At 35.5% G+C, this 12,503-nt stretch overlaps 1 protein-coding gene and 1 long non-coding RNA gene across 6 annotated transcripts in view; one reads left to right on the top strand and one right to left on the bottom strand.

Annotated features, from left to right (window-relative positions):
• The window catches only part of LOC122818067 (uncharacterized), a 28,822-nt gene extending 22,567 nt beyond the window's left edge, over nucleotides 1–6,255 (bottom strand). Inside the window, exon 1 of one of the 4 annotated variants that reach the window (XR_006367567.2) lies at nucleotides 6,002–6,255. This is a non-coding gene — a long non-coding RNA (uncharacterized LOC122818067). The other 3 variants (XR_007765664.1, XR_007765666.1, XR_007765665.1) reach the window with 3 other exon arrangements.
• On the top strand, nucleotides 3,099–12,503 carry LOC108027345 (protein gustavus). 2 transcript variants are annotated; one of them, XM_017098766.3, is made up of 3 exons: nucleotides 3,099–3,246; nucleotides 7,129–8,018; nucleotides 12,091–12,503. In XM_017098766.3, the coding sequence occupies exons 1-3, from the start codon at nucleotides 3,146–3,148 to the stop codon at nucleotides 12,228–12,230; spliced, it is 1,131 nt and encodes a 376-aa protein (XP_016954255.3). In that variant the 5' UTR covers nucleotides 3,099–3,145; the 3' UTR covers nucleotides 12,231–12,503. The 2 variants fall into 2 exon arrangements, with proteins under 2 accessions (XP_016954255.3, XP_016954264.1); XM_017098775.3 differs by lacking the exon at nucleotides 3,099–3,246 and adding an exon at nucleotides 6,552–6,805.

Here is a 12,503-nt window from a genome sequence, read left to right as displayed (position 1 = left end):
GCCTTCCGATTTAAAATTTTGTTCTTCTCGCGGCTCTACACAGCCAAAGATAAAATTTCTTAAGGTGCGCGCTCTCTGGAGCGGCACGGCGCGGCGCGACAGAGAAGTTTGTATGTAATTTAATGAAAGCCCACACACTGACGCAGCGCGTCTCGGTGGGACGCAGCGTTTTTTTTGGGTAGTGGTGGCTTGAAAGCCAACTCGGAGCTGTGCAAGCTTTCTGAAGTCTGGGACTCTTACCCAGTAAAAACTGCAGCCCCTCCCCTCTTCCCCGACGGAATGCCTTTAGGGCTCTCTAGGATTCTATCCTATTGGAATTTTGCAGTCATTCTGTGATGCGCAGTTTTTTGAGAACTATTGTGGCCATGTTGCATACAGCGGACCAATTAACTTCTGATTCAAGCATAATTTCCCCCAGGTTACAAACGGCTGGCGTCCTCCCAACTCTTATGCCCAAATCTCGTCGTTCACCTTCAAGTCTCAGAGAGACAAAAAATTATCCGACTCGCAGAGTGGGCAGGTCGGATAACGTTCATGCTAAAATCTATTCAGATAGTATTTAAAGAACACATGTCCATGCTTCCGCCCCAGCCATTCCTGCAGCTCTGGAAGAAGCTTTTACGTCCATCTTCCGTTTCTACTATTTTCCCACCTCTCCTGCCACTTTGCAATGGTAAGTTGTCTGCACCTTTTCCGTTGGGATTCGACAGTTGCGACCCCTGTGCTACCTGCGCGGATATCCGCTGACTCCACTGCTAACAGGATCATCGGTACGACCAGCGCCGCGTCATGGGATACCGTGCGGAACGTACAGCAGACCACCAGGGCACACAATCTCAGTACAGGGTCGCCATCCTGCAAATAACATTCATTTTTTGTGGCTCGGGCCCATATGGGACCAGCGTACATCAGCGTCGATGGGACAACGCTAACGAGTAATCTACGTCCTGGTTGCCTCGGTCCCCGAGTGTTTGCCCTAATTCGTGAACTTGCGGCCACGGTTCTACCTGCCTTGACACTAGCGAACGTTAGATGTTCTTTGAAAGAAAGCCAGTGCGATCATACCCAAGTATTTAAGGCTTAGGCGAGATTTAATTGTGGCTTCTCCAATTTTGATAGTAGCCTTCTCTACTTTTTGCCTGCCACTTATCGGACTGCTTCGGTCTTATGCGCTGCCAAGGCGGCCATGCGTTTTCTCGTTTCCCAGCTTCGTTGCAGATTCTTTCCGCGTCTGGGAGTTTCTTGGCCGTAACAACTATGGCTACGTCATCCGCGAAAACAATGAGTGCCCCTTCGGGTATAGTGATCCTAAGGATCTCGTCGTATATGACATTGAATTGATTGCCCGGATTCAGTTTCGTACAAAAGCAGGCTGCCTTCGAAGTAGCTCGCTATTACTCGCTTTATGTACATTGGGACATTTAGTTTGCTCAATGAATTTAGTGTGTGGTGCCATTTTTATCATCCAATGATGCCGCCATGCAATACCTTTTTCTCTCAATGGAATGGCTTTGTCTGCGATATTGTACAGTTAACCGACGGCATCGATGGTAGATAGCCAATTTTTCTCTTTTATGGCTTTTTCCATGGCTCTTCTTTTTTGGAGTGCCCTGAATTCGAGTCTTCCTCTTGAGCGTTGGTATGTGCGTCTTGCTCTATGGCATTCTTTCCTGGCTTCCGCAATGGATTGGTTTTCCCCATCCTCTGCATAGATGCATCACCGGCAACCTTGATGTAATCTGTAGGCCGGCTTGCCCTTTCTTTAGCTGATCCGCTTGTACAGAGGTACTCAAACAACATTTGCACCATTTCCAGGTCTAGCGTTTCTATTTTACACCCTTAAACGGTGGAACGCGTGGTGAGCCATTTGTAGACTAAGTCGTGCAAATTATTGCTGCGTGGTTACTACTCATGTAGGTGTCACTAACCTCCCAGCTGGAGCCCAACGCCAATACAGCGCCCAAAAATGTAAGGTAAATGATGGAACTGGTGCAGGCTCTAGAAAAAGTCGGTTTTGTTTCAGAGTTCGGCAGTACTTTAAGTGCAGCGAAGCTCTCCAGTAGCGCCCTTCCCCTCGCCTTTTTTTGGAAGGAGCCCCACTCCGTAGCCCAGGAGTTAAAGCCCAAAATGCACAGACATTGCCTGGAGAAGGCTAAGGCAGCTGTAGGCAGGTAGCAGCTGTAGAAAGCCTCCCAATGTCGGGCGTAATTCTTAGACCGAGACGCGCCGCGTCAGTGTGCGGTCTTTTAAATTTCTCTACGCGGGAAAAACAGCGAGGAGCCGCGCCGCACCGCACCGCCCCAGTGTGCGCAGACCTTTATTTTTTGGGACGCAGCTAACGGCGCTCATCGAAAATCACTCGCCAAATCAAGTTAAAGAAAAACTCACTGTCAAAGAAACCGGTTCAAAAATAATTAGACAAAATGCAACTTTAGCAAGCCGAAGTTTGGATACCATTGCAGTTAAAAGAAATAATCAACTTCAGTAACACCATGTGAAATTTTTAAGGATTGTTCCTGAGTTCAGTAATATTAAGACCATTTTTATTACATCTATATGTTGAGTAGTCCATTTTTTATTATTATAAGATAATATGTCAAAAAGCCCCAAAGCTATAATTTGTTTCATATTATTTTCAGCCCGATAGCTTCAATACTGAGAGACTAGTTTGCGTAGAAAGGGACAGACATACGGACGGACAGACGGCCAGACAAACAGACGGACATGACTAGATCGACTCGTCTTGTGATGCTGAATATTTATACTTTGCAAGAATATGTATATATACTTTATGGGGTCGGAAACATCTCCTTCACTGCGTTGCAAACTTCTGACTGAAATTATTATACCCTCTGCGAGGGTAAAAAATGTTTCTTAAATCAGACCTAATTTTACTTTAAAAATGTATAGATCCTGTGTCAGCAAAAGTGTTGATGACTTTACTTATCTAAGCAGTGCAAGCAGCCACGCCTACAAACCGAATAAAAGCTTAAGTATAGCTTTTTCGTGATGTATTGCTCAAGTGATTTCTGTGGCGCCCCTGAGAGGTATAATAATATCATTAAAAATGTTATTCGTTTCTCTGCGAAAAGGTTTGTGGGCTAACCGTTCAAGACGAAAATCGTTACATATCAGAACATCGCCGATGTATGTAAAATGTACGTTGTACGATTCAAACATTTTGTCCGTGATATTTTGCTTTGTGTTTTGTTTTTATTCTGGTAATATCAACAAGAAAGAAGTAATGTAAGTTTACTAGGTATTTATATCATCATTTTTTTTTGTTGGTTTATATAAATATATATTTATGTATTTGTTTATGTTTATGCATAGACATGTTAGAATTAAAAAAATATTAATGATATATACATGCACAAGTTTGTATATACAATACATAATTACTCAGTCTGCCTATGTGGTTGTATTATAATGTTTATTGGCTATAATCTTTATCAGTTTCTTTAAAGATAATTTTTTGTACAAACGTAGTTTAAATTCTAACGTTAACATGCTATAATTGTAAAACAATAAATCATTCCATTGTGTACAGTTGTAACTATGTATCTATGTATGTTCATACATGTAAACAGTAGTGCTAAAGAAATTACATCAACGCTAAGTCTTGTTAAATTATATTGATACTACATATGTATTAGCGGGAATGCAACAGAAAGTTCAAATCGTCATTATCATAAGTTTTTATAAGTATGTACATATGTACAATAAACATTGTTCATCAAGTTAGATTTTACACGTCATAGAGCTAAAGAATTTTCTGTAGCAGCCCATGTATGTATGTACATACATTAGGGCGGGTGAATTTGCGAGCCTAAAAATTGGATGAGGCAACGTAATATTGCCAACAAACTTGTGGTCCAAAAGGGATAACGCCTTCTAAGTGTTATGTAGGGATACAGGGTTTACACTAAATAAGATGTGACATAAGAAAAGTCAATAAATGTCTTTGTATTTAGTTAAAAGTGTTATCTAATAAAATAAAAACTAATACAAGTCAAGATACTACCTAAACAATTTTTAATATCTTACAGTTTTTCGCCTATACGTTTTTGGATTTTTTAAGTACTTTTTTTCATAAAACACGTGTTATTAAAGAAATATGAATATTTGACAATATTGATTAAAATCTACATTTATGATCTGCCTGAAACTAATAGTAGTATTTGGTAAATAAGTAAACACAAGATTTGTCCGAAAAATTAAGTTTTGTATATTTTTTAAACTTGGGAAACTTTACAACTTTAAAAAAGTTGCTCTGTTTGAAGTCTCCGGCTGCACTTATCCGATTGGCGTTTATTGCTCAGGGAGCAGGAGGGAATATGCAACTTCGCAAACACACTGGATTTATTAAAAACATTTCTTAACTTTTTAATCATTTTACATCTTCAACATAGTAATCTTCAATATAGTAAATTGGTAATTTGAGTATTTTGTGTTTTTTAGTGAATTAACAGCGATGTGAGCTGTGCTTTCGCTGCTTTTTTTCCCCTAATGACAATTGTTCCTTGTTGAAGATTTTCTGATTTCTTTTGCAATTGACCCTTTGATGCAGTCCCGCGATATAAAGGCCGCGCCACTCAACACATCTTTTGAGACCACGAAATGGATGTAAGTTCTAAGTGAAGTGGGTTATGTCCATAGACAAAAACGGTGAGCCTTCGATCTAAGTCGGCGATTGGGGTCTTTGACCGTACCGCACGTTGGGATGGCTAGACGACAAATTTGTAGAGGGTCTTGAGGGAATTTACGCGAAATGATTAACTTAAAAGTTCCATGTGCCCAATTAAATACTACATGTCTATAAATTTTTGCCGATTTTGAGAGTTTTTGGAGTCTTAATTTTGGCTGTATAGTTCGCCCTAGCACGCGTTATCATTTAACGAAATTAAAGAAGGGATTCTGCACGACGCGTCGAATGCGAAGAGGTTTCTGGTCGGAAAACATATTAATATCGCATAAAATAAAGAGTCTCTTAGGGTATCCTATTATGTGTAGCCTTTATATGACCAAAAGCTAAATAATTTATTATAAGCGGGGTATACAGGGAGTGATTTGATAGAATCCTTTTTTTTGTCATTTAACTCATGTCTTCCCGGTGTTTTATACGGGGATTCGAGAGAAAGACATGATTTGTCCCGTAGTCATGCGAGTTGTTATTTGCAAATGATTCCTCGCACAACATTTGATCAGGGGTAGACAAGTGTAATTTCCGAAGAGTCGGATCCAAATCGTAATTTTCCGTAGCTATTAAAGTGGAATATGATGTAGACCATGCAAGCGGATTTTCTTCAAGACAAAAAAGAACTCAGCGCCGATCAGCAAGTCGATTCGTTAAGGATTGAAACAGTTAGGGTCTGCTAGGAAATACCATTTGGAATCTAATTAGGAGCGATTGCAGTTGCTTCTGGCCGAATAATCCTTTTTAAAGGAGTTCAGTCGAGGCCCAATAGTCATCGGGACTGCAAAGTTAGCTGTACATGCTATACATAAACTGTAATAAAATTAACCTCTGACTCCGAGTCTAACAAAATTGTAGGGCACTCGTGACTGACTTCGATTCTTTGAGGTAAAGGTTATCAACCTGATTGTAAATGGGCTACGGCAATAAATTGCGAAAAGATGATTGGGTGGTCGTGGTATACCAATTGTGTAAAAATTCGACAATGATATGTTTGAGGTTGAGACTACATGCTCTGACAAATGAATTTGAATTCTTTGGTAGGTCGTGATACTGCTAATGCCATTTTACTATAATTAGGCTCCGACGACGAGACGAAAGCGTGGGCTTACCGCTATATGGGACGAAGAAAGATAAAGTTAAAGTTGCACTGGCTGAACGCTTACACGTGTTATGAAACTCTTGGTTATTTGCGAACTTTTCACAATCCGCAGTCTGAATGACGGTAAGGAACCTGTAAGCCCACTCGGGGGCGTTAATGATTGCTCAGGGAACAGGAGTAAATATGAAACTTCTCGAACTCACTAGATTTATTGCTTAGTCGTCATCTATAAAAATTGTGCTTTAATTCCAAGAACTTTTCAATTTAACAAAGCAATGCAGTATTTCAAAATGTATATTTAGTAATTTTGCAAGCTGTGTTTATTTATTGGGTTTTCGTGATTTGCTTCAGTGAACAAGAGTGATTACTGATTTAGCTCGTGTTGAAATTCACACAAAATATCACGACTTGATATTCATTAAACCATAAAGCGTATACAAGCGTTTTTTTTCTAAAGTACATATATGGATTTTGTACTTATAGACGAAAATTCTCTACTGATAGGTTGTTGACATACGATAGAAATACTAAATATATTAAACCCAACCACGAGCATTTTTTTACCCACCTAAGTTGCCTATGCAAAAATAATTTACAAAACCGGGTAAAACCAACCAAAATTTATATTACCGCCTTTCACCGCCTTACGATTCCGTTGCACTTATCTTATGAAGTTAAAATTGTTTCGTGTGCCGGGCCTACGAAAATATTTAACTTTATTGCCATAAGCACCCTATTTGCGAGCTAACTATATCTTGTGGTATTGTGCTTGTAAACGTAATTGGGACTTCCTTTAGCAATATCTAACAATAACATTAATTAGTCAAGTTAAGACACATTTGCAAACTTTATTTTTAACATACTTGCGTGTTAACTTTAATCATTAAAGAATAATGACCTTTGTCAATTCGCAATTAACTAAAAAAAGGAATTAAATATTCCTCGGTGACGCCATTTTGTTCAATTTATATTTTTCTGCTTTTATAAATGGAATTAGGAAAGAAAAGGTAAGTGTTCGTGAAATAGCAGCCGATTTAACGAAAAACATTATTTTTAATTAAGAGAAGTCTAACGTAAGTTAGAAATTGGACGACATAGTTTTTAAAATAATAAATAAAATAATAAATAAATACTTATGAAAACCACCTCCAGCGGAAAGCTATTTATGTGGCACCCCGTATATATTTATGCACATATTTGCTGTTGTATACTTCATACGTTAACTGCATATGTACATGTATCCATATGTGTATGTATGATTTAATATGCTTGTAATTACGAGTTTACATTTTGAGATTATCTTAAAATCGTTATATTTGAACTTTTGCAGGTATAAGGGTGGTCGGACACCTTCTATTAGGTCCAGTGAAAGGCGACGTCCTCAAAGTGTTTCATCTATATCCACACTATCGCCGAGAGTTGTGTTGTCAAGATTGGAACCCAGGGAGTTTGAACGTCTTCGATTATCTTACAAAATTGCAATCGACCAAAGAAGATCCAGAAGCTGCCGTGGCATGAACATGGGTCAAAAAATTAGTGGTGGAGTTAAAACAGTTAGTCGAAATGATTCACAGTCTACCTTTAAACCAATAATACCAAGGGAGTTACAAGCTGATTTTGTCAAACCAGCGCGAATCGATATTTTACTTGATATGCCACCAGCGTCTCGAGAACTTCAACTGAAGCATTCATGGAACCATGAAGACAGGTCGTTAAACATTTTTGTGAAGGAAGATGACAAGTTGACGTTTCATAGGCACCCAGTCGCTCAAAGTACTGACTGTATACGTGGAAAAGTCGGACTCACAAAAGGATTGCATATTTGGGAAATCTATTGGCCAACAAGGCAAAGAGGAACACACGCTGTTGTTGGTGTTTCTACTGCAGATGCGCCCTTACATTCAGTTGGATATCAAAGCTTAGTCGGATCAACTGAACAAAGTTGGGGCTGGGACTTAGGAAGAAATAAATTGTACCATGATTCAAAAAACTGTGCTGGTGTCACATATCCAGCAATATTAAAAAACGATGAAGCATTTTTAGTTCCAGACAAGTTCTTAGTAGCTTTAGATATGGACGAAGGAACACTAAGCTTCATTGTTGATCAGCAGTATCTTGGTATTGCATTTAGAGGGTTGCGAGGAAAAAAATTATATCCAGTTGTTTCGGCGGTTTGGGGTCACTGCGAAATAACCATGCGCTATATTGGTGGATTAGATCGTAAGTACATACAAATTGTATTATTTAACTAGTTTTCAAAATTTATTAAATATATTAAATTTTCAATATCCAAAATTCCACACCCCTTCTAAATTACAACTTTTATATTCGCACGTTTGAAAATTAACGCTGAAGTCGTCTAAATACTCTTAATTTTTTTTATTTTACAGATTTGATACTTTTATTTTATCTTAATCAATATCCGAATCTTTCCATATTCATCCATCCTTTGTTTCTTTTGTTATACACAGAAATTTGTTAAAGTAAGATACATCTGAAAATAAGCTTGAATCAATTTTATATTTTGTGAAACATAAGTTTCACTACATAAAACATGAAAGAAAGTTAACTTCGGCAAGCTGAAGTTTTTATACCCTTGCAGTTATAAGAAATAATCAACGTCAGTAACACCATGTGAAATTTTTAAGGATTGTTGCTGGCTTCAGTGATGTAAAAAATGTATTTGATATTTCTCTGACCGTTTTGTTGACAGCTATATGTTAGAGTCGACCGATTTTTTATTAATTTTAATTAAAAATTCTTAAAAATATAAAAAATGGTATTTCCAAGTTAGAAATCTTCTAATATAATATGTAAAAAAAACACCAAAGATATAATTTGTTTATATTATTTTACCACTAATTAGTCGATCGTTCCTATGGCAGCTATATGATATAGTCGTCCGATTTTGATAAAATTTTATTCGAAATTCAGAATTAACTAAAAAATGTTATTTTCGAGCTTACAAGGTTATATGTTAAAAAACTCCGAAGATATACTTTTTTTTTAAATTTTTTCCCCGATAGTTCCTATGGGAGCTATAAGATATAGTTGTCTGATCCAGCTGGTTCCGACTTATATACTACTTGCAATAGAAAGAACTTTTGGGAATGTTTCAGCCTGATAGCTTAAAAACTGAGAGACTAGTTTGCGTATAAACGGATGGATAGACGGCCAGACGGACGGACAGACGGACATGGCTAGATCGGCTCGCCTAGCTGCTGCTGATCAAGAATATATTTTATGGGGTCGGAAACGTCTCCTTTACTGCGTGGCAAACTTCTGAATGAAATCATTATACACTCTGCAAGGGTATACAAATTTCGATAATATTTTAGTCGGTGTAATAACTGAAACGGGCTTTTCTATGAATGTCATACAACTTTAAGCAACCAGCTTAATTTTTTGGTCTTATATCTAATATATGCGAAATTAGAATTTTCTTGCCATCTAGGACTTTCTGTTCTTTTCTGTTATATTTTTACCTATGAATTTTCGTGAAGTGATTAATACAATTAGACCATACGTTTTTCTGTCAATGTTGCAATATTCGACCCGGCCTAGTGAATAATGTTGTTTGTTTTGTATGCTATTTAAAACATCATTAAAATTAAATTTCCTCCATAGATATGGACAAATAGGTTCGTTGCAGCCGCTTTCCTCTATTGCATTGAACATTGCTGTGATCAAAAATAAGCTATATTTGTCTATCATCAATACGTATTTTCACTATGCAATTCAAACCAAAGTTATATGATTTAATGATTGACATATAAAAGTTTATTTGTTTTGCCCAGTCAAAACGGTTCGAAGAACCCGATTTGCTAAATGTTGCTCGAACTTTTGGATTCACTCGATATACCTATGTATCTTTAATAAATTGAAAAAGATTATGATTGTTTAACCGAGACATTGGGTACGTGACGCTTTTAAAAATAAAAGAATTTTCTTGTTGCATTTATTGAATTTACTTTTTATGAAATATCAGAAAAAATTTAAGGCACTGAGAATTAATTCCAGGTAGAGCGATTAATAACAAACTTTTAAAATTGCCTTTATCGAAAACTTGTTTTTTTATTTGGTATTCACGATATCTAAAGCTGAACCAAATTTAGTTTACAAGAAAGGTAATACTTTAGAATAGGAAACTCGCCCCGGAAATTCGCGAAAAAAAATTATCCTCGATGGACTGCAATTTCTTAAGAATTTACATGCAAATAATTCGAAATTCTTAAAAGTCCTAAAATAAATATATATATATATATATATATTTATATATATATATATATATATATATTTATATATATATATTTATATATATATATTTTTATATTTATATTTTTTATTTATTTTTATATTTATTTTCTTAATTCTTAATTAATAATTCTTAAAAGTCCTAAAATAAATAAATATATATATATATATTTGGACTTTTAAGAATTTCGAATTATATATATATATATATATATACTTATTTTATATAATGTATATATATATTTATGGACTTTTAAGAATTTCGAATTAAATTTACTAAAAATCAAACGGCTCTAACATATAATAATCCAGCAACAATCCTTGAAAATTTTATATATATATTTTTTATATATAATTGTCCGATCTGGCTGGGTCCGACTTATATACTACCTGATAAATAAAACTGAGACCTGTTTGCGTAATAATACCTTACCGTAATAGCGTCTGCAAGGGAAGAACAAGTCTTGCTTTTTCCATATTTTTAATCAAAGCAACTACATTAACATGAATTCATATAAAATAAATTAATTTTCAAAAGAGTTTCTATAAAAATATTTAGGGTTTCAAAAAAGTTTTCATAAAAATCTTCTGATTCTTTGCACTTATCGTTTAATTTGTACTTAAAGGACATCACATGACTTGCTCTTCGGGCTGTACATATTTGCCAGGGCTGCAAAGATAAATGAGGGCACACGGTGTGGAGGTTCTGCCTTTTTAAAAAGCGCGACAAATACTCATCATAGCGTTCCGTATTTTTACCATATTGAAGAATGCTATCTTTAAGGTGCTTCCACAGACACTTAATTTTTGGGTGTTGATACAAATTAAAATATCTCAGAAACTTCAGGGACAAGTCTATTTTTATAGATAGATTGAGAAAACCACCCTTAATTACAAAAGAACTATGGCAGACCTCAAAATTAATTAAGAAAGTGTAATGGAAATTCCGTGTAACACTTATATATAAATTATGTTATAAAGTTTTTTTTTAACTCATCTTTAATTGTATAGCGAAACATTTTGAAATTTGATTACAAGAAAATCATTTAAATCATGTAAATTCGTAAGAATTGCGGTCCATCGATGATCATTTTCTCCCGAAATGGGGGAGAGTTTAGTTTAGATTAAAAAACAATTTTTTTTTGGAATTCTGGATACCGTTGGAGAACGTATTTCCACCATATCTAAATTGATTGATGGATTTGATCGACCTCGATTTTTTGGAAATGTTTTGCTATTAAAACAAAGTACTTTTTCCTTAGGACTTTAATGTCCTAAAAAAAATTATAAATTTTCCATTTATTATAAAAAAACACATTTTTAATATTTCGAAACAAATCCTAATTCTTCAAAATTGCCAGAAATATTTATGAACTTTTGTTTACCAACGGCTATTTCTTAAAGTTTGATTGAGGTGTCTTTTCAACCAAGCAAAGGCCGGGTATCCCTGGTACTTCTCCTTTTTCCGGCCTTAATAAGGAATATTCTTTTTGAGACTACGCCATAATACGATCATAATAAGCCTTCCTTAAATAGGAAATAATGCTGGTGAGATTTTCTGATGAAGGTTCGTTTCAGGGCGGTTTCTTTGCGTATTAAATATTAAATAAAAGTGCGGTAAAATAAAACAATTCATACTTTAAACATGCATTGCAACTATGTTTTTGTTTTTGTCGAGCATTATTAATCATCATCTCAAATAGTCATATGGCGGGCTAATTGCAGTATGAACTGTGCTTCTTCATAGGAAAAACACCATGCCGCTGCACAAACGCAAAGGGCAAGAAAGCTTTAAAATTCAAAAGGTTAATAAGGAGCTGTAAAAAAAACATTTTACTTATTATTGCATCGTTTTTATAGTAAAACACGCAAATTTTTAAAGCAATTACAAGAGAACCGCGACATTTCGCACTAAGGCACTTGAATATTAATTCTTAATTAACCGCGGTCCACTGGGGATAACTTTTCTTGAGTTTTGGGTCAAAAGACATTATTTATTTAACATTTATAAAGATTTGTTAATTTTTTTTCATTTCAGCCGAGCCCTTGCCCTTAATGGATCTTTGTCGAAGATCAATTAGACAAAAAATTGGCCGGGTGAACATGGAGGAGCGTATACAAGAACTGCAACTTCCTCAATCAATGAAAACATATTTACTGTATAAAAACCGTAGATAATATTTTTAATTTGTAAGAAAAAACCAATTGAAATTTTTTCTGCATGTGATGAAAGCAGTAAGAACTAATTGTGTTAGCTTATAATAGTATTAGATCAATGTTAGTTTGTCTGTCCTTTAACAGGAGAAGCATAGGTATACAATTCTTTATAATACTTTATTTTACCTATAAAGGTTTATTGTATATTAAGAAGCATTAAAGTAATAGTATGTATACAATGTGACATCTCATTTTGCAATAAATTGGAGAAACATGTTTCTTCACGTAACATTA

This window comes from Drosophila biarmipes, unplaced genomic scaffold (genome assembly GCF_025231255.1).
Source record: "Drosophila biarmipes strain raj3 unplaced genomic scaffold, RU_DBia_V1.1 ptg000023l, whole genome shotgun sequence".
In the NCBI taxonomy this organism is placed as follows: Eukaryota; Metazoa; Arthropoda; class Insecta; order Diptera; family Drosophilidae; genus Drosophila; species Drosophila biarmipes.
The sequence above is the reverse complement of the archived record's forward strand: the minus strand, read 5'-3'. Positions and strand labels throughout refer to the sequence as shown.

Coding starts and splice junctions, on each gene's coding strand:
- LOC108027345 (XM_017098766.3), top strand. CDS start 3,146: ATGTATGTAAAATGTACGTTGTACGATTCAAACATTTTGTCCGTGATA. Junction 3,247..7,128: donor ATCAACAAGAAAGAAGTAAT/GTAAGTTTACTA, acceptor GAACTTTTGCAG/GTATAAGGGTGGTCGGACAC. Junction 8,019..12,090: donor CTATATTGGTGGATTAGATC/GTAAGTACATAC, acceptor TTTTCATTTCAG/CCGAGCCCTTGCCCTTAATG.